The sequence below is a fragment of the Polyodon spathula genome, chromosome 16 (genome assembly GCF_017654505.1).
Source record: "Polyodon spathula isolate WHYD16114869_AA chromosome 16, ASM1765450v1, whole genome shotgun sequence".
Classification (NCBI taxonomy): Eukaryota; Metazoa; Chordata; class Actinopteri; order Acipenseriformes; family Polyodontidae; genus Polyodon; species Polyodon spathula.
In genome coordinates, this window is record NC_054549.1 from 33,093,888 (window position 1) to 33,116,691 (window position 22,804).

The following is a 22,804-nucleotide window of genomic DNA, read 5'->3' on the forward strand; positions in this document are numbered from 1 at the left end:
CAGCCATTACTTCAGTGCAGCTGGCATCCGTCATGGCAGAAACTCACATCCTTATACGTTTCTACAGACGATGCCGGTACCCTCTGATAATGCATGGTGTGTTCAACATCCTCACAAACGCAAGCAGGGTTGCATAAGTGGTGGGCGAGAGCCTGTTCCGTTTCTGTTGGTCGAGATGTAACACTGTTCAAAGAAATACAAAGCAATGTGTCATCCTATTTTGCTTACTTCCTGTTTGGAATAGCTCTAGGTGCAGGCAAGTGGCTGTAATACAGTGGTGTAGAAACCAGATTTAGATGCTAGAATTTACAATAATCAGGGACATTAATGTGGGCTGTTTTGGCAAGTGACAACAAGAAAAACATATTACAAAAATTAATGAGTAATGAAATGCCCTGTGTCTTAAATTAGGATAATATGACTATGTTTATGAAGATAGTAGGTTGTTAAATTATTGGATAAGACATGGCCTCGCTCACTGCTTGTTACCACAAACCACCTAACTGTATTATCTTGAACACTTCCAAGATTTGGATTTGAAATATGCATGAACCCCAATTTAAAATAACCATGGAGTCATGTGTGGTTATTGATTTGATGTAGAAATATGTTTTTTGTGTTTTTTTGGTTTTTTTTTACCATACATTAATTTCCCTAAATTAAATTACTAACTCGTTTTGTCCTGTAACTTTTCCATTAAGTGCCTAGATCTATAAAGCTATTAATGTATGGTAAATAAAAAACATTCCTCTACATGTTTGTAATGGAGACATTCTAGCATACATTTGCATCAAGCTGCTGTGCATCCCAACATGTAGTTTACAGTCTCCACATCAGAACAAAGGATGAGGCTTTGTGTGGGTCTTGACGCCCCCTGTCCTGTGTTCCCAGCAACGGCTCAGGCACCTCGGAGGACCTGTTCTGGAAGCTAGACGCCCTGCAGACCTTCATTCGGGATCTGCACTGGCCCGAGGAGGAGTTTGGAAAACACCTTGAGCAGAGGCTAAAACTCATGTCCAGTGACATGATTGAGTCTTGTGTTAAAAGGTATGCTTTTGAAGGAAAAAGGGTGTTACAGGTTATGTACCGGTTACAGGTTAAGTTATGTACTGTATGAGAAATCAACCAGTCACTGTCAAAAATTCCAGTACATCTTAGTTCTAAAAATAAAAAAACATATATATATATATATATATATATATATATATATATATATATATATATATATATATATATATATATATATATGTGTGTGTCCTTTATAACAGAAATCATTTTGAATGAGATTACAGCAACACACAATGTGTTTACATACACTAGACAGACACCTCTGGAGATGTGGGTTGAAATTAGTTTAGTAGTGGCTGCAAGGCAACCAACATTACCACACAATTTGGGATAATGTTAGTATCTGCTATAGATGACCAGGACTTAAATAGCAGTTGTTTAGGTATAGCAGAGCTGTTGCCTCTTAGTTTGTACATAAAGTACCAGTAGTTAAATATAAATTATTGACTTAAATTATCATATTTCATAAGCTTATACTGTGTCCATCCTTCCAACTTTGGTATTTATTAGTGGAAACGTTATTTGATGCAATTAAAAAGTGTGATAGCAGGGTACATTACTGTTTTTTCACAGAAAGCATCTTAGTACATTAAATATTTTCAATTTTTTTTCTCACTGTTGGTCTCCAACAAAGCTATACAGTTTGCCGAAGGCTCTAATTTAATTCTCTACTGCCTTTACTTGTTTACAGAACAAGGATTGCATTCGAAGCTAAGTTGCAGAAAAGCAGCCGGTCGACAGATTTCCGTGTCCCACAGTCAATATGCACAATGTTTAATGTGATGGTTGATGCCAAGGCTCAGTCTACAAAACTCTGTGCCATGGAAATGGGCCAGGAGGTAAATATAGCCTTCTTTGGTTTTTTGTTTGATACATCGAGTGCTAGAATTGTGTAGGTTCAAGTCTTTTCTATAAGTGAAAGTCCAAAGACTGGGGTGTATGGCAAATAAGAATATTATAAGGAATCCTAGTGGTAGGCAGTACATACATCAGTGCATTTTGTAACACCCCAGTGCCAAAATGGGATCATATTATGCAGCACACACATTCACAAACATGTTAACAAGTACAATACAGGCTCTGCTTTGATTATGTATTCCAAGACTTACACTTGGGACAGAAAATGTGTTTGCTGCTTGTTAGGGTTTTGTAACTATGTGTTCTCGGTAACATTTGTTTGTTTTCAGTTTAATTATGACAGGTTTTATTTCTGTTTTTATCTTAGGAATTTAATTTTCAGTTTTGCTATTTAATTTAATATTCTTTGAACTCATTATGTTAATATTTTTATATGTTTTAATTTTCTTTTTTCACCATTACTTACTTCTTCCTGTCTCCCATCTTTATTTTTATTTCTGTTGTCAATCTTGTGAAAGTTTGTTAAAGAGTGGGTAAGTGTGGCTAACAATTCAATTGAAATCTCTCTCTTCATTCCCCAATGTGTAATTACCACGAGCAGCAGTTTTTCCCCTTCTGTCTACACTTGGATTGTTTTGATTTCATTAGCATATTTAATAGATGTGGTTGAAGAGATGTGGGGAATGATAATGAAAGGCTATCATAGCCAGTGGTATTGTGTCTAGGCATGTAGCAATTCAAATGATGAATAGCAATGTCTGAGTTATATTTCTATTAAGTAGCATAATTTTATGCTGCACATGTTGTATTCAATACATCATACACAATTAAGATCATTTAAATGTAGTAATGTTGATCTTACAGTATGAAATACGAGTGCCTGTCTCTGCTTTGTGCTTTTCTCTAGAAACAGTACCACTCCCAAATAGATACACTTATAGAAGACACTGTTAAAGAAATGATAACCCTCTTGGTTGCAAAGGTATGTACACCAATATTAAATTACTGTATAAACAAGGACACAGATCCACAGTGAGGAAACTCAATGGGACGCAGGTGGTTTCATTGACAGACAATGGTTAAAAGTGAATAAGTTTACTGGCTTATTTAATAATTTTTAAAAAATGTATAAAAAGGGATTATGGTGTATGGAAATGATTAAGTGTGGGTCCAACACATGTATTTATTTGTCACATACTGGATGTGAACCCTGGGTATAGATAGCGTTTTTAACTTATGTGCTTACTATGTGGCATATTCCGGTCTATGTGGATTATCACAAAGAAAGCCATTTATTCTGTTGAGTGTGCTGTTAATGTACATAAATTGTAAGCAATTGTCCTACCAAAAAAAAAAAATCAGATGTCATCCTGGCTGTCTCAGTATGAGTACTAAATGCTGCTAAATTGTAGTTCTTAAATATAAGACTTTTATGAATAAGTGTTTTAATAGCATTTTATAAAGCTTAATGTTTTTTTGTTTTTTTCATATAAACTGAAGACTGTGTTTCATAATACTGGATTCTCACAATTTTTAAACTGCATTCTTTAAAAGGATAACTTCATTCTCCAAGAAATGCATCTATAATGTTAACTGGTTTTATCATTTTACCAGTTTGCTGTCATACTGGAAGGAGTCCTTGCTAAACTGTCAAGATATGATGAAGGAACACTATTTTCATCATTCCTGTCATTCACAGTAAGAACATATTGCCTTATTTTATTTGGCTGACCAAACTTTAGTCTGACAGTATTGAAAAAAGATCCTGTTCATGGTGAACTGATGCTTTTCTTTTTATATCAATACAAATGGAATGAGGTGTAAATAGTTTACTACACGATACGCTTAAATGAGGATATTCTCTGTTAATTCATGAATAATTGCATGTGGTTGGAAATGTTGAAAAATATGCTCTGGTTGATGTAATTTTCTGATCTTTTTCCAACCTATCATTCATTACCAGTGCTTTGTTTATTTATTTATTTATTTAATTAATAACGACAATATTGTAGCTTTCTTACTGTTGAATTTCTAACACTTGAGCCACAGTTTAAAAACTAGATTAAGTGGCACTGAGGAAACATATATGAAGTGTTACCATTTCCACACATTGTTTTTTTTTTTCTAAGGTGAAAGCAGCCTCAAAGTATGTGGATGTACCAGTAAGTAAAAACACAGATATTATCTGTTAATCTTTTTCAGATTTTTATCTATATTAGTTTATTTTTTATATATGTATTTTTTTATAATATCAATGACTGCTCTACATTTGATCACAAAATATTATTACTTTAATGAACAACTATACAGAAATGCTCATCTCAGGGTGATTTACTTAAATTACTTACTAGTGTTAAAGTTTCTAAATATTATAACCATGCACATTTAAAAATCATAATCTCCTCATTCCATTTTTACTTCACAAATATTCTGGTGTAGTTGATCTATGCAAGGTACAGTCAAGACAACGTGACAGACTTTAATTCTTTTTTTACATGTGCAAATTAATATCTATAAAAATGTCAACATGTCAATTTCAGCTCAAATCAAGCTCTTCTTTGTTGTGAAATATAAAACATTTTATGTGCGTGTTAGGAAGCTGGCTAGTTCACTTTGTCTGAAAATTACTTCAAAGGGTATCACTTAACTGCTAACACATTTCCACTGAATGCATTGTTTTTAAATGAATGCCTTGTCATTGAATCACTGAGTGTAAAGTAATGTATCTTATGTCTCAAGGGCCAAAAAACAAATCCTTTAATTTGTAATTGTTTGCTTAATAAAAATACTCCATAAACCTTGCTCATTTTCACCCTTGAAATTATTCAGACGTGTTAACTAAGTGCAATTTACAAAGATTGACAATTGCATTTCCTGATGAATGGATATCTTGTGGTCTAAGATAAATCAAATTACTTATTAACATACATATTGTCTTCAGTGGGGTACTTTAGACATTTAAGTGGAAACTATGTTACATCTTGCTAATGCGTTTCTGATAAATCTGTATGTTCTGGACGTGAGATTCTGAGGGTCATGAATGGAAATCGTCAATGGGATGGATAACAAAGACTTGTCTTATGTTTAGATCTTCAGGGCTGGAAAATGTTGAAAATTAAATGTCCCAAAATAGGCATTTTAGAAAAACGGCTAAGAATTGAATTTTAGTTTTTGAGGTGTCTTTTTGAACAAGCAAGTGTTATTATATTTTAGGTAAATATGAAGGGCATATAAAAACAAATCTTATTTTTTACAAATACAGAGTTCAGCTTTGGTTTCAATAACTCCTAAGGCATTGCATTATAGCGTGTTGTACAATAACTGTGATTTCAATATGCTCTGTTGTATTTTGTAATAATGTTTGTGTCTCTGCTTGCGCCCCTTGTTTCTTTGTTTATTTCTTCCAGAAACCTGGGATGGATGTTGCTGATGCCTATGTGACCTTTGTGCGCCACTCTCAGGATATCCTCCGTGATAAGGTCAATGAGGAGATATATATAGAAAGGTTATTTGATGTAAGTAAATGCCTTCTCCTCCTTCCCAAGGAGGAGACCATCCAAAATATGACAAAACAAATGGACAGAGGGATAAGTCACATTTTGAGACTAATTTACCACTGTCCTGTCCCACTGACTTCTCTCTGTCTGTCTCTGTTCTAAATCTGTACTCCAGTCTACTATGTTCTGGTCCTTGTATACCATAATATCCAGGGCTTTTCTTCTTTTTGTTCTGTATGTTTAAAGCACATTTTTAAAGTTTCTAAAAACCAAATTAGGATATTAAGCAGTGTTCTCTCCCATTACAATTATATTCATTTTCCACTCACAAATAAAACTCAGCTGCCTTTTCGCTCATTTCTAAGTTTAAATAGCGGCATTATCTGTGTCAATACAATGGCAAATACAATGGCAAATTAGAAAAGTTAATGTAAGTAACACACAACATATATGTATTTTATCATTAGGAACAGATCAATGCTACTGCTTTTTGGTATTCTATCGTCCAAGGCTGGCCATCTACTATAAAGGGTAAAATCTGTTTTTATTTTCTAGTCAATGAACAGCAAGTTCAGTTTCAATTCTAAATTCTATACAGTGTCACTCATGGATATTTCTTATAACCCCAAAATAAGCAGGATGTCTATAACAGTAAAAGCTTTTTTTTCCCCCCATTCCCAAAATACAGTGCGCTCTTGACAAGATTTTGGGCTGGACGTAGTAAACCTTATTAAGTTGTGGTTATAATGCTCCTTCATTTAAATTACCCCCCAGTCTAAATGACATGCGGTATGCAAATTCATGTCATTTAGCAGGAAAAGTGAAGTAAGAAACAGATATAATTACAGAATGTGAGTTTATAGCATCATCTTTTGACCTTATTAAATTAAATAGGTCATACCTTATCATTGCAGAACAGGGCCAAAAAAAAATGCATAATGAAATTCATGTTTTTGTAAATAAATTGTAAGTTGAGGTCAGAAAGGTCATGCCCCGGGGCTATTGTAATGAGGATTTTAACACAATAAAGAGAGAACACTGGCTTAAATGACTGTATTAATAGGCATGGTTTTAATCCATTGTGATGCATGTCAACTAATTTGTCTTCCATTCTGTTGGATATAGCACTGTTTTCTGTTGCTTGCATCTTTAAGGCCAATGTTGGTTGTCCCGTTCCTTTTAAAATGGTCCCAGTAATCCTCTATATTGTATACGTGTGTACTTCTTCTATTGCACCTAACCCAGCACTGTTGCTTTTCTACTGTATTGGGGTGTTTCTTAAGTAATAGGCATTCTTCTGTCTTACAGTGGTGTATAATTTCTAAACACTTGCTTTCTTCTTCCTTTTTCCTGCAGTGGTGTTTTGTTCAAAATTCTGGCTTTAGGATTTTGCTGTGCTTTAGAAAGTATATGCGCTTCCTCTCTGGTCCTTCCTCATTTGCTTCCACTTATCATGGCGTCCACAAAATCTGGTTTTTATGTGTATAAATTCTCCTGTTTCTACTTTCTCTTTCTAATTTCAACCTGACTGGTTTTCTGAAATCTTTTAAAATGTCCTTACTCTCCTTTCACTGATTTTCAAGCGATTCAAATGGAACTTATCTCTCGTATCTAAATGTTTTATCACATTATATCAAGTGGCATGATTTGGAGTCAAATAATCTTCCTGTGTACATCTACTAGCATGGCCCACATCCTTTGAGATTGTCTCATACATGCATACAGCACTCTGGTGTCTCCTTAAAGCTCTATGCCTGCATTCCCAACATGAAGTGTGAAGTGCAGAGGCATAAAATGACTAAAAAAAAAAAGAAGAAAAAGACCAGCACTTGATTAAGATATAAACAGCATCAGTTTTGCATTTTTGCCATTTATCTATTACTTTGTGCTGTTATCTCTAAATTGTGGGAAAACTGTAATTTCTTTCTTTCAAAAAACAAAAAACAAAATCATAAGCCAAAGCTATTTATGTCAAAATTAAAAATAATTTGATTTTTTTTTTCAATACTGCATTTAAGAAAACAGCACAAAAACATTCCTTGCTTGCTTAATCCCAATTTACTTTTCTCCTATCTTTATTTTAGATACTAAACACATCTGAATTGGGTGATTGTTAAAGCTATTGAAATATATTATGGCTACAGATGTCTTTCTTTTTTTCCATTAATTTGGAAAGCACACAGTAGCTTGTGTAATGTATATGGTATGTTAACAGTAAGGGACTTACCTGATACATTTTTATTTGAATTATTTGTATAATGATTACATATCAGAAATATTAAATTGATTCAATTAAACATGAAAACCCTTCATTTTAGATTATTCAGGTATTTAAAATGACAGGTTTCTTCTTTAAAATGATCTTTTATTTAACCTTGGTTCCCTTCCATAGCCACCTTCAGCATTTTCCTTTGTTATTTATCCTCTTTGTTTTCCGCTTTTAGAAAAGGATGGATGATGTTAGTTCTTTCATGTACCTGAGAATATTTGAGGTAACGTTTTCTTATTTGAACATGTTTACTTCACCATCCATCCAACCATTGCTTCATTTAATTACCATTTCCCCATTCACATGCTGTACTCTTATACCCAGAGTATAGAGTATTAGTATGGAGCTATTGCTTTATCATTGTGTATGGTAGATGTTAGTGCTCCTGGAAGATTATCTAGCTTCTAATATTTTCAATGTTCTGCATTTTAATCTGCTTGTCTGAGAAAATTAAACCTGGCCAGCAAATACTACCCTACTGCGGTCCATGATATTATAATATAACCATCTGCAAATCAGTTTGAATTGGAAAATCTTAATCTCAATATGGGGGTAGAAGAAGTCCTCTCCCATCATCTAAGTGCCTTGTTTTATGTTTCTCAGCTCAAAGAGATACAGACAGTAATTCAGTTTTGGCCACAGTAAGAAGATCAGACTTATATGGTTCACTTATTTTAAATATATCTGGAGTCTGAAAGCCTACCAATATGCTAAAATCATGAAATGAGATTTAGAGCGCACATATGGGCATACTTAAAAGAGGAGCCTATATTAAAACAGTTATCTCTAGTACAAATTGGTAGTACTTATTGGAGATGCAAATTAAAAATAATAATAAATAAATAAATAAATAAAAATAAATAAATAAATAATAATAATAATAATAATAATAATAATAATCCTTGTATGTCAGAGATTAGAATGGTTTTGGAGAATTATACTTAAAAATAATAGTAATAATCTTGTAGTTATAAATTGTGTCCATTAGAGATTTCACAGCATTTGCTGCTGGTATGTGCACCAGACAATAGGCTTTGTAAATTATCTATTGGTGTTGTTTATTGTGATTTAATGACAAAGGGTATTCAGTATTGTCCTGGAGAAATGCATTTACACAGTGGTTTATTTGTTTTTTTTTCAAAATAGCAGATGAAAATATTGATTAGTATGTCTTACACTTGGAAGTACTACAAACTGCCCACGCTTTACTCAGAAGCGTTGATGAAGTGTCCGGTTATACAGAATCCTTGGGCAAATTGTGAGGCACATGGTAAAGCTGTTTTATGATTAATGGTCAACAATGTTAACATAGATATTAAGGAAGGTATTGATTTGAAATCATGAATGACGATAAGTGCCTACTTTTGATATGAGAGCTGACATAATTGTCTCTTATTCCCCGGCTTAATTTTGTATCCCATTTTTTACATATATTGTACAAGATATTGTTATGGCCAGACTGCTCCTGGATACAGATGAACCAGGATGTTGGATGGTGTTAATGTCACTCTTGCAGGGATGACCCAAAAAGTACAGATGGCTTTGTTGATGTAGGTTTTAGTGAAGACTCATTTAAAATGTAGAATCTGCCTAAAATGTTCACGGCCATTTGTTACAAGAGATGAAATCTTGTCTAGACAGCTAAGGTTGTTAAGTTCAGAACAATTTTTTTTTTTTTCCTTGTAGTTCTTGAAAGAAGCCTAGAAGATAAGGATTAAACAGCTGTGCTTAACACTGGCTCATCTGCTTAATTCCGGCCACCCAGAGATCGGTGATTAAAAAAAGCCATCTCTTTAGCTCTGATCAGATCCACTGCGATAGCGATACACAGGTTTTCTGGATAGTTTTCTTAGAGGCCAATGTAAACTGGACAGAGAGGAAAATGTCAACTACGGATATGTGGATTAGACTGATCAATTATACGCTTAATCTGCGCTCTTGGGATTAAATGTTTATTGATCGATTCTGAGTATTTCCCTTGACCTTAGCAGTTATCAGATCAGTGAGATTGCATTTACTATGAAGTAAGCACTTAATCATGCCGTGATAGGGGCCCAATGCCAGTGAACTAGTTACCATGAGTGGTGATCTTTCTCTAGTGCTCCAGACTTGGAATATCATTTCACTGTTATAGACTCTTAATCATTTTACAGGCAGGCCATTGTGACTGCAGAGAGAACTTTCTAACTTTAAACAGTTGGAGAAAACATTTACATTTCAGTCAGGTACTTAAATGTGCAAAACGTGAATATGCATATAACATAATTTTCGTGCACAGAAGCTAGCCTTTTTAAAAAGCTGTTATTATTTAAAGTTCTTTTTCAGTTTTTTTTCAATAATTAATAGAGTTTCAAATCAGTGCTTACTGTTTCCTTTTCTGCAACCTGCCTTCAAAAGAAATGTAAGGCACTCAGCCCTGTGTTTTGATACAGTACTAACCCTCAATTGCTTTTATCAAAACTCTGTAGGCACACACCAGACTGTTTTGTGTAGTGTTTTTTGGGGGATTCCAATGAATAAGAGTATCGATTTTTTTTTTTTTTGCAGTATGGATTGTTCATTTAAATCATTCCTAAACCTCAGACTGTTTGCTTTGATACCCTGCAGTTACTACAGTTCGGCAGACCTGATCTTTCTAGTACACTTAGTCTGGTAATTGATTTCTTCCTATACAGCGGGTTGCTTGGTGTGCAGTCAGCAGTGGTATAAAACAGTTCATTCAATGCCAAATAGATTTTTTAGTAATAAAACCTAGGTTTATTTTTTTCTGTTTTGATGGGTAATGCACTGTTTATTATATTTTAAAATCAATTCTGTTTGAAAGTGTTAAAAAAAAGTCACAGTTCTTAATGATTTATCAGTTACGAAGCATTTTAAATAAATACAGTAGCTTTAAAAAAAATTATGAAAGGTTGACAGTAGGTCAGGAAAAAATAACTATATAGAAATTAGACAGCATATATTCTGTATGGTTTGAAACCTATGAAATGTTCACTTCAATCATGCTTCTATATAAGCAGTTTATATTATATAAAATGACCTTTTTTATAAAGAATACATATTGTATAAATCAAAAAACATACTATTTGACACCTAGTATGTGTCTAAAAGCATTTGATTGAGGTTAAACCTTAATATCCTTCTTTTTTTTTTTTTTTTTTTTTTTTTTTTTTTTTAAGTGCAGCATCATCAGGCATACAAGTTTGTTTGTTTTATTTTATTTTTTAAAAAGGTGTAAACAGTATATCACTTGAGGAACCAGGCATTAACTAGAAAACATCACCTGTTTGTTTGGCACATCTTGCCAACAATTTAATTATAGTTTGAGGTGTTAGGTAGCAAAGACTTTTTTTTTTTTTTTTTAATGTTTTGATGCCCAGCGTGCCTCCATATAATGTGTGTTTTTTCCCCCCAATGAAAAGTGGGATATGGTGGCATTTGCTTGATTAACTTGCTTGACAAAAGTGACAGCTGCTGCGGGTGCATGTAGATGAGCTGCACAGTGCGGTTCCGCCTTTGTACATCTGTCAGCAAAAAGGGAGAAATAAAGAGTGAAAAGAGACAAATTGGTCCCAAAAGGCAAGCCATTCAACTTCGGAGGTTTCCTCTATTCACATGCACAGTGTGAACCTCAAGTGCTTGGTGGCTTATTTAATTTTGTTCTCTCTATAGAATGCTCCCACAAGTGTTTTATTTCTTATTCTATCCATGTTTGAATTTTGGTGCAAGCATTTATTGTGAGAATAATGGATCATCTCTTGGAGCATTATCTAATTTTTATGAAGGTTTTTTGTTTAATATAGGCATTTGGATCTTGCTTTATTTTAAGGGCTGCCGATTACCAACCAGCTAATAAACATGTTAAGATACTTTCTGTTAATTTTTTTGTTAATATATAATAGGCCAGCTAAAACTGCAAAACACCAAATGTATTATCAATTCAATCATATATTTGAAATCGGTTTAAATTGTTACTGTAGTATTGTTTAGCGAGTTAAGTCAGGTTTTTATTTGCAGGCATCTTAAATACACTGCAAAACAACCTGGCTCGTCTGCATTTGTGGTTTTAGAGCTTTTAACTTCATCTCACCGACAGGGAACAGAATCCATAATGGAAGTGCATCACACAACACGACATTGGATAAAAAGAAACTGATGTTTATAAGTCTTTAATAGATTGCTTATGTAGTACCACTGTGAAGCTTTGCTGTTACTTGTGGATCAACCACAACAAACTATCAAGCTTACATACACTAACTGTTTACTTAGGCAACAGCTGAAGTGAGATTTGTAAGCAAGTTTCTAGCAAACAATGTGAAGTCTCTGCCGTTTCTTCTTTTGTGGCAGTTGTGCAATTATAGCAGTCTGAAGCCCATAGGATTTTTTTGGCACCTTAAATTTATCTCAGTACTCCCATTCAGACCCATTTTAAAAGTGCAGGGTCTGAGAGAGAGAAAGGGGGCCTACACCACGATTTACCAGTGTACGATTGATCACATTTCTAAATAGATTTCCAATGCATGGATGGCCCCAAGTTGGATAGAAAATGTTGAAACAAGGGGTCACTGGTGTGAGTTACTATGGTAATTGAGTAGTATCATCAATAGTTTTCCTCTCATGAGCAGTAAAGCACATAATAATAGACAAACAGCAGCAGTAAAAAGCAAGCAGGTAGGATTACCACGTCCTTTTGTCAGAATTACATAATGTCTTCTAGTCAGATTTAAAGACTTCTCAACCCCCAAATCCACCCTGCAGACACCTACTGTGTCATTCTGTGCCCTAATCTGCTGTCCTTAATCACAGGCCTTTTGCTAATTTGAGGCAAAGGGTGAGCTTCCTGTCTAAATAGTGCAGTAAATACTCTGATGTAGGGAAAAGGACACATTTTTTTATAATTTCAGGAGATGTTTAACACACAAACATACCTTGAACCCCCACCCAGCCAATGGTTTTCAGAGGAAATTGCAAAATTGGGCCCCATGCCACAGCAGCCTCCCTTAAAAAACTTGTCACTTTACGTTGCCATCAACAACTACAACAATAATCATGTCATGCCTCCTGCTAATTGCAGGCACAGCTGGGTCCCAGCAGGCACTCTTGCACAGTCCCAGGCCTTTATAACCAACCCCAATCTGTTGTGTAGCACTTAACAAGACACAAAAAAAACCTACCAGCAAAGGCAGAAAGAGGCAGAGTCACAGGTTGCTTGTAATCCCTCCGCTTCCCTGCTAAGGACCCGGCCCCTTTTCTAGCATTCCTGGTTTTGTTTTAGCCTACACAAAGACTTGCCACTAAAATGCAGGTTTCTGAAAGGGAAACGCGACTCCTTCAGGTGCATTAAGCTGCTGAGCTGCATCTGGGCTTGGTGGATTCTATTTGTTGCACCCCTGTGGTGAGCGATGGCTTCCTGTAACATGTCAAATATGAGTGTGAACTCCGGGTTCAAGGCAGAGAGCAGGAGGTCACACAGCCATTCAGCTCTGGCTATAGAAAAGGGGCTTGCAGATGTTCATGTGTGTGTGTAATGACACAAACTACCTCCCCAGAGCTCTGGAACCCCACACTGCTTTTTTATTTCACAAAGATATGCTATAATCAGTATGATTCTTGCTGATTTATTCATATCAGGTTATTGCTTTATGTATTCAGAGACAAGTATGTTATCTTTTGCTGGTGTATGCCACAGATCATTGGTTAAAGTAGTAATTGTATAACAAAACAAAAATAAAATACACACACTAAAGAGATAAACCAGCTCTAAATTCTAAACTGTTCATACTAGGAAAAAAACTTGAGTTCAGCCTGCTACTGCTCTTACAATATGCAGTATTAAGCTTACAGCTCCCTCTTGAAAATTAATATATGGATTAGAACAACAATACAGTCACTGGGGAACATGTTAAAAAGAGCTTATATCTATATATATATATATATATATTATATATATATCTCTATATTATATATATATATATATATATATATAATATACCCCCAAAGTCACTTAAAATACATTGAAAGAGTGTGTAAAAATTTCTCACATTATTTACTAAATATCTTCTTTAGAAGATTTGTCCAACCCAGGTAACCACAATTGGTGTTAATGTTTTACATGTAACAAACCAAAAAAAAAAAAAAAGAAATATTATTTTTCTTCTCAAATCACCGGCAGAATATATGAGCATGTGTTAAAAATCGCAAACGCTCCAGAGCCTAACTGCACTGCAGGGGTGGCAGCCTGCAACAACACTGCTGCAAGCATTTTTCACAAGGATAGAGCTAAGTTTAAATGCACCCAAGGCGATGTATGTTCACGGCCTCTTGAAATTATATAATCTGTATATTACCAATACCTTTTTATTACAGGCCTCTATCTCAATGCATATTCCGTTTCGATTGAAGAATTCGGTGGCTTTTCAATATGACCTTGCCTGGATAAATGTGCAATTTAATTCATAAATATCTAGTCACATAGCACAACACTTTACTAGAGAGTTACTAAAACATATCATATTTTGGTTATTATTTTGACTTAAATTCAAGTCTAAGCTACTGTAGCAGGAGTTTTAATGGTTTAGAATTTACAAGACCAAAGTGTATATGTATGTGTGTGTCTATATATATATATATATATATATATATATATATATATATATATATATATATATATATATATATATATATATATAATATATATCTATATATCATATAGGATTTAGGAGAGGACGTGCGAATGTCAGGACATAATATGTACATTAATTACACTGTATGTTAAATAATTACTGAATTCACAACATATATATCAATTATGTTTGGTTAAACAGTCACAACATTGTAACCACACCACTTCAGTACATTGTGTTACTAAAGTGTAATGAATCTTTTGTAAAACATTGTTGCCAGTTCTATTCTTCTGATTTAAACAGATCGATATAGTCAGGATTTACTGTAAGCTGAACTAAGTAACGGGTTCTGAAAAATATAGCGTTATATAACCCCAGTGCTGCTACATCTGGTTAAATAAGGTACCTGTATTTTTTCTTCTCATTATTAACATCCTGATAACTTTTCACACATATAACTTTAAAGTTTGCTTCAAAGCTCTTTTCAAAATGGCTGCTCTAGTGCTCTGTAGGCAACTAGTGCTCTGGGATTTGTGGGCAACAATTCTTACACTATCAATGCACTAGAGCGGGCATTTTGAAAAACAAGCTTTGAAACAGACTATAAAATTGTAAGTGTAAAAAGTTGTCTGGGTCTTATCGATGAAAATAAAAATTACAGGTACGCTATTTGAATAGTTGTAGCAACACCTGGGGACGTGGAACGCTCTATGTTTTTGGAACCCGACTACGTACTCTTTAAGGTGTGCCTTCTTCTGATGGGGGATCATCTCTTGTGTTCACAAACTCTACTTCTGATTTCTTACCTGAGCTCAAATGGATTTGAAGCCACCGAGCTCCTGGAGGAGAATGTGTAAACCATTTTACTAGGCAACATGTGATTTAGTGTGCTGGAGAATGCTGTCTGTCTGTTTTTCAGCAATGGTATACCAGTTCAATGAATCTTATATGCACCTGGCTGACTGACCGGATGGATCTGCAACTTCATCTTTATCAGCTGAAAATTCTTATTAGGATTGTAAAGGTAATGTGTATGTATGACAAAAGATTGATATAGGACTTTGATTGCAATGATAGTGATGGTAGTAAGTATAGATTTACAGAAAAATTGGATTTGCCGAGTAATATAGTAATCATTTGTTGTTTTTTTTTTAAATAAGCATATACAATACAAAGATACTGTTAATTCCTTAATGTGGCTAAGAAGTATAAACAAAAGGCACATGCTTCGTACTGATAAACTATACAGTATTCAGCAACAATTTTTGTTGTATGTGTTATGAGATGGGATCCCTTTGTGCAAATTCTAATGTAATGAAACAATGTACTACTAATTGAGCATGCTGCCTGCCAGCTGCCAATAAAGAATGTGTTTCAAAGATCACTTACAGGATGCAAATCAACGCTGTTTTTGGAATAAATTTGAACACCTCTGCATACAATTGGTGTATTAAAATCGACTGCAATGGGTCACAAAGGTGGCATAACATGCCCTGGAAGTGAAATGTTGTACTTGGTTACACAATAAATATTTCAGGGATAAACCTTGACAACACCACATTGTATTTGTTTTTGTTTTTTGACTGGGTAGGCAGATGTATTTCTGTAAGCTTATTACAAGTGCAGCATTGCAGCATGGATTCATCAAAGATCCTTACGTCATTTAAAATGAGTTAAAAAAAAGATTTTATAAGTTAAAAGGCAAAATGGGCATGAACACTTTTTATGTATATAATTTATTTTAAATTTTTTTTGCTGTCTTGTAGAAAAAATATAGGGATTTTCGACTTCAAGGAGTCCTTGATTCAACCTTAAACAGCAAGACGTACGATACCATTCGTAATCGACTAACTCTGGAAGAGGCTACCTCCTCTGTGAGTGAAGGAGGCGCCGGTCTCCAGGGAATAACAATGAGGGACAGTGATGAGGAGGATGAAGATGATGATTAGAGAATCACTTATAGAGCCCCACTTTTGACTTTTGTCTGGTAACCAATGCATGTACCAACTCTGTTATTCACTTAGTCACTCTAGGATTTTTTGTCAGCTGTTAAATGCCCATGAAGGAAAGTAACAGTAATAATAATAATAATAATAATAATAATAATAATAATAATAATAATAATAATATAATAATAATAATAATAATAATAATAAAAGATTGACATTTTAGCTGTGTGATAATAAAGTTAGCACCAGTCTTTGATTCATTCATTTCTAAATCCATTTATATGTTCCTAAGCAATATGGAGTACCATTTGTTTGAAAATGTTAAGTGAGATAATTAGGAATTCCGCTAGGTGTGTCCCTGTTAAACGCAACCCTGTATGGCGCTTCTTTGACGTACTGTATATACTTTGATGGTACATTGTTGTGAAGATGAGTGTAGAGGCCCTTTTTATTTGTTTCATTTGTTTTTAAGTGGATGCCAACTGTTTAAAATAAAATAAGCTCCTGTACTAAGTTAAGGCAAAAAATTATGTGTTTCCTTTTTTTTCCCCTTGCATTTCTTAATGGTCAGTGTATTTTTAGAATTGAGTTCTTCATTTGGCTTGACACGTTACATTATCATCTGTTACTAGCTAAATGTTGTTTAGCCAAGATTTTTATTTTAATGAGTTGGTTCCATTGTGATATCAAAGAAAAATGATTTTTTTTTTTTTTTTCATGTTTTGTAACTTATGATCCCTAAAGTGTTCTATTTTATTTAGGTAGATCTTTTACATAAGGTTTATGAAAACCAAAGTGTCCTCTTTATCTATCTTGTTTTAACCATTCCTGAAATTGAAAATGTCTTTATAATTATTTGTATTTCAATAATATGAACGGTCCAACATTATTTTTTGTTCCTCAGTTGTTTTGTATATATGATGCTGTACATTGCATTTTAAGCAGTAGCTGCATGTTCCAGGATTCATCTCTTCTCCCAAGGCTTTTGTTTCTGTGTGAGTTAGCCAGTGGATTCATATTGCTTTGGCCTTATAAAAGCCTTCAGTTGTAATATGCAAGAACTGTGGCCTCTCAATAAAATAACTACAAATATACAATGTTATCATCTGTTTTTTTTTTGTTTTTTTTATGGTTACATGTAATAAATAAGATTATTAATCACATATTAATCACAATACATTAAAAAGACAAAAACTGACTTTCTGCATCCTCTAGTCCTCTAGCATCACCCTCTTAAGCGCTTTGTGATGGTGGTCCACTATGAAAGGCACAATATAAAATAAAGATTGATTGATAGTCAAAATAATACCACTGTTAAACTTAAGTGCTGATAAGGTTTTCTTATAGTCACATTGTAATCAATATTTAATAGGCTGTATAAACAGGCAGAAGCAGGCATCTATGAACCAATGTTTGGCGTTACTAATGCAGGTAAGAAACCCTCAGGTGGGGTGGCACATTCATTAACCAAAGAATATATCTTTCCCATGCTTAACTGTTTATATCACATTGATATCTGGTGAGAAGAATACATATTTTCCAGTTTAAGATTCACTTCTGGGGATCCTTTGTTATTTTGAAACAGATCTATATTCAGTTTAGCACTGTATTCCTCTCTATTATTCAGGACCCATCACACTCCACTGGTAATATACTGCAGTGAATAAAAGGCAAGGTTATGTCCTTATGCATTCCCGACCTCTCAAATGGATTTCTGAGAAAGTGTTTGTTGGTTCATAGTTGGTCAAGTGTTCAATATACTAGAGGGTATATTATTGTATAAATCTGAAATGAATAGGAAAATATGTGCATAGTTCCTCACTGCCAATATTTACAAGAGATGTACTTTAGATACTGCACTAATTGTATTTAGGGATTGAGCATTATTTTGCACTATGTTGAAAATGTTATATATAACTAGTTTTCCAATAAATATTAATAAATTACTTATTAATAAATAAGTGCATAGATTTTTTTTAAATAATGCATTCTTGTTCATTCTTGTTCATTCTATTTTTAAGCGTGTTACGTGGCCAGATAGTTTTCATTTTGTTGTTTAAAAATGATGTCAGTGTTAATTAGAAAGAAGTGCACAAAATTATTTTTGTGTCTTGCACTCTTTCTCTTCTTCATAAAAATATAGAAATATATAGGGTATAGGGTTTTAGGGTAAAGATAGCTCATCATTAGAGGTTCTGTAACAGGGCGCATTGAGGTTGGGAAAACAGTCAAAGATCAAATGCAATCTGCAAAAATTTCTTAACCGGATTAAAATTATTTAAAGATCAAGCAAGAAGGCATCTCAAAAACAATTTAGTCCAAGACATTACTCTGCAGAAAACAAAAAACACCCATATTGAATAATTTTTTCAGTTACTGTGTACAACCACCATATATGTGTTTCCAACAAACGTTTAACTAAAGTTCACAAAGCAAATCATAGGCTGCGTTAAGGATATGGGGTAGAGAAAGACAAATGAGAAATATGTTATTTGGGTCTCTAATAGTGACCTATTTGTTTTGAATGTAAGGTTTACAGTGGCACAATTTTTTCAGATTTATGTATAATCAAGATTCCCTGTATCTCAACATCCAATCTGACATCTAAAGCATGCGTATTATATATTTAATTTCCTTATAAGTCCAGCCTGAGCGGAGCAATTTTAGAAGAGGGGGTATCACAGCAGATTAATGACAGGAGATCTATTCTAGCACGATCTGAGCTGCTTTGGTTTTTAAGCCTCAATCAGGTTAGGAAATAGAAAAGATAACTGTATCCAAATAAAAGGTTCACCAATTGACCATCACAGCAAGAACTGAACCCATTCTAACACTTTTGTTGTTTATGCAATGTGTTATATTGATATTAAAAACAGCAGGTTACATGATTTTAAAGAAAACTCTTTCTGTGATAATGTTAGCTGTTGGAACAAATAGGATAGCAGAGAAAAACAAAACAAATGCCCATAAATGGAAAATAATATACATTTGATAAGGCACTGACTTGAGTTTTAGGGTTGTAAGGAAAATACCCAATCATTATTATTATTATTATTATTATTATTATTATTATTATTATTATTATTATTATTATTATTATTATTATAATAATGTTTTATTTTTATATTTTCATCTTGACTGAGTATAAAACACGACATAGCCCCAAAACACATACTCATGCATGCTCTTCAAGTTATTTTTTTTTTTAAATTACTAGGAAAGGCACATTAAGTCATTTTTTCAAGTGTGGCTAAATATGGATTATTCACATGATGCCCGTTTAAAGGGAAATCTAATTTACAAGTGTATAATGTATCCAGTTGCCCTCGTGAATAAATGGCATATTTGCATATTCTGATTGCTGTAGGGCAGGTATATGTGCTCTTGAACTCTGTCTGCAGTACTGCAAGTATACAGTATCTTGAGATCTCATGTTGCACACAAAGTGTTACAGTGCAGTAAAAAACACACCAAAAAAAATAAAACAAAAACAAACGAAAAAAACATAGGAAAGCAAGCCCAGAGATTTTTTCTTTTGTTCATAAAACCTGTGTTTTGCAGCAAATGTGCGGGACTCTGGTGCTTTTCAAAAGGCCATTACACCCAAAGGACTATTTTCACATCTCACAGCAATAGAGAAACTGAGAGTTCAGACCAATTTGTTTCATCTTGTCTAGTATCCCTCTTTCAAATCTGGTGGTCATTCATGGCTTGGGGTATTGAATATGTAGCGCATGCATTAAGACGTGAACTCCCAACCAGACTGCAACATTATTTTCAGTAGTATACTAGGAAGAAGGAGGAAGAGACTTTTTTCCATGGTGAACCAGGACTCATTTGCAACACACGGCTACACAAACTGTAACATAGAAGGACATACCAGGATAGAACTAAAAGTGCATAGAGAAGATAGATAGGGGAAGACAAGTCAGGTAAGATCAACACAATCTGAATGAGACTTTAACACGATACAGTGTTTCAACAGTCTGCATTATTTCCTAGCAAGTTGTTGTTAAGTTTAAACTAAGCTGGACTGTAATCAGTCCTGGATCCCACCACTATAATGCTAGAGAAGCACCATCTGAGATAATCTAAAACAAACTATTTTTAGATGTTGGATGTGAGGAATAAATAAATGTTATGCTTCTGTTATTAAGCTAGCAAGTTGTTGTTAAGTTTAAACTAAGCTGGACTGTAATCAGTCCTGGATCCCACCACTATAATGCTAGAGAAGCACCATCTGAGATAATCTAAAACAAACTATTTTTAGATGTTGGATGTGAGGAATAAATAAATGTTATGCTTCTGTTATTAAAAAGAAAAAAGTTTCCATCTTGGTACAAAAAGGGCATTTGACATCATATTTGAAGCAACCTTGTTATTGCCAAAGTCAAGATGGTTTGAAAAACACACCATCTGGCAAACCAACAAGAAAATGGAATTCTGTAAAATGCATGAATTAGCATGTATCAGAAGCCCTCTCCAAACATTTCTTAAGGAGATGTTTTGCAACCTTATGAATATTATAATTAGCTCTACCAAAACATCACCAAGGAATCAGAACAGACACGAACTACACATTATGTATACTCTCCATAAAGAAAATAGAGAAACACATATCTCTAAACCATTATAATAAGAAATATTATTGCTATTGATATGATATACTATATGATAGGCTAAGATTCAATGACTCCTTAAAGACACTGTAAGACAAAAATGCCTTTCTGAGCATTGTGAACTCTATTCTTTACAATGATTAATGGTCTTCAAAATGTGCATTTAAAGAAATCTCAAACCATGAGGCGGAAAGGTGAATTGCACACGAGAAGGAGAGAACACATTCTGACATGAAGTGTCCCTGATGGTGCCGTCTTTAAGGGTGTGGCTTCAAACCACTCTTCCATACACATTACTTTAAGGACAATTTAAAGACGCAATCAGTTAACTAAGTAAGTTTGGAGAATTGTATTGTACCTCCTGAGCATCACAGCTCATCCTAGTTACTGTTGAAACTGTGGTTCCCTGTTCACAAACCCAGGAGTTATTTCCAATCTTGGTAGCTTTAATTAAACGTGATGATCATTAAACATTACTGTTAGGATTTCACCAGGAGCTGTGGTGAATAATGACGTATGAAATATAACAAGAAAACAAAAACCTACGAGGAGTTATTGAGAGTATCATTGTCTTTATTTTTTTTTCTTGGTTATAACTTCCTCCTACTTCCACAAACCCAAACTGTTAATCTGATAATAGAGAGTTTCCAACCCACATCTGGCAATCCTCAAACTACATCATGTGTATGTCGGTGTTGTAAAGTGAATTTAAGGGCATAGCAGGCTGAGACAATGCAGAATGTGGAAAACCATGTTCCACATTTACCTGTGTTATTCTTCATTAGATGCTGTTGCAATATCATTGCGGGCTATTGATATGCAAGCCAGAAAATGACACAACAACTTAGGTAAGCATAACTGGCATAGCTATGTGTGCATTTCAGATTGTCAAATGTGGTTTGGAAACTCACTAATCACACACAACATCTCAACAAACAAGCTGTGTGGCTTCCTGCAAAACCCCAGTTGCTATTTACAGTATTCCTGCTTGAAATATTTAATAACCACTACTTGTGCTGTCAGATACTACCAAGGAGCATAACAGTTAACAACTTTATAAAAAAAAAAAAGGTTACGATTGTAGTTGGTGTGGTCCGCTGGACAGTGCTTAAACACCAAGTCGGCCCCCACCATGGAAAAGTTTGGAAATAACTGACCCAAAGGGAAGCAAACCTCAATTGCTATTTTATCCGAGCCAGATTTCATTTTAGCACGAGGACAACCTCCAATGGAGTTCCTAATAGGCTGCTTGGCAATATTCTAGCCAGAATTTTTTAATGCTGGAGGCTCGCCCCTAGGTGCAGTGTAGAAGAAATTGGGCATCTAAATGGTCCTAAACATGGTGTTTTCATGCTTGTGGATGACCCAAGGGGATGCTGAAATAGAAAGTTAGCCATTTCTAGTTAGATTATTTCTCTGTGAGAATATGGCACCACACAAGTCATATTAAGATACACTAATCTAAAATACCATATAATATAGACTACATTATAGTCTATATTATAATATAGACTATATTAGTATATAGACTACACCTTCAAAGCATTGTTTGTTATACTTCCACTAGGTTTTGTATTAGTGTTACACTTGAACATCCCTGTGTGGTGTGTTTTATATATCGGAATAAGTAACACTAAATCTGCCTGAGAGAGTGTGTAAAACAGATGATGTATCTAATGTATTTAAATACACTCTAACATGTTTATGATGTATTATCAGTCTGGAAGACAAAGTAGATTTAACCATATTGCTTTGGAGTCTATTTAAAATGATGTCTACTAATTGGCTTTTACACAAATTACGTGAGGAAATTGAACCTGCTACTCTGTCATAGCTGCAATAAATAGTTATCATAGAAACTAAGCTGAATTTGTATGCCTGTCAACATAAAGAGCTAATAGAATAAACCATGTGTGCAAAA

General features: G+C 34.2%; 1 protein-coding gene across 20 annotated transcripts in view; it reads left to right on the forward strand.

Annotated features, from left to right (window-relative positions):
• The window catches only part of LOC121329030 (calcium-dependent secretion activator 1-like), a 100,929-nt gene extending 83,568 nt beyond the window's left edge, over positions 1-17,361 (forward strand). For 11 of the 20 annotated variants that reach the window (XM_041274243.1, XM_041274244.1, XM_041274255.1 and 8 more), the window contains 9 exons: positions 892-1,047; positions 1,760-1,907; positions 2,834-2,908; positions 3,541-3,624; positions 4,056-4,088; positions 5,334-5,441; positions 7,868-7,915; positions 15,235-15,339; positions 16,082-17,361. In XM_041274243.1, coding sequence (XP_041130177.1) covers positions 892-1,047; positions 1,760-1,907; positions 2,834-2,908; positions 3,541-3,624; positions 4,056-4,088; positions 5,334-5,441; positions 7,868-7,915; positions 15,235-15,339; positions 16,082-16,264 — 940 coding nt within the window. In that variant the 3' untranslated portion in view covers positions 16,265-17,361. The remainder of the gene's footprint in view (positions 1-891; positions 1,048-1,759; positions 1,908-2,833; positions 2,909-3,540; positions 3,625-4,055; positions 4,089-5,333; positions 5,442-7,867; positions 7,916-15,234; positions 15,340-16,081) is intronic. The other 9 variants (XM_041274252.1, XM_041274249.1, XM_041274263.1 and 6 more) reach the window with 2 other exon arrangements.
• The last annotated feature ends 5,443 nt before the right edge of the window (positions 17,362-22,804 follow it).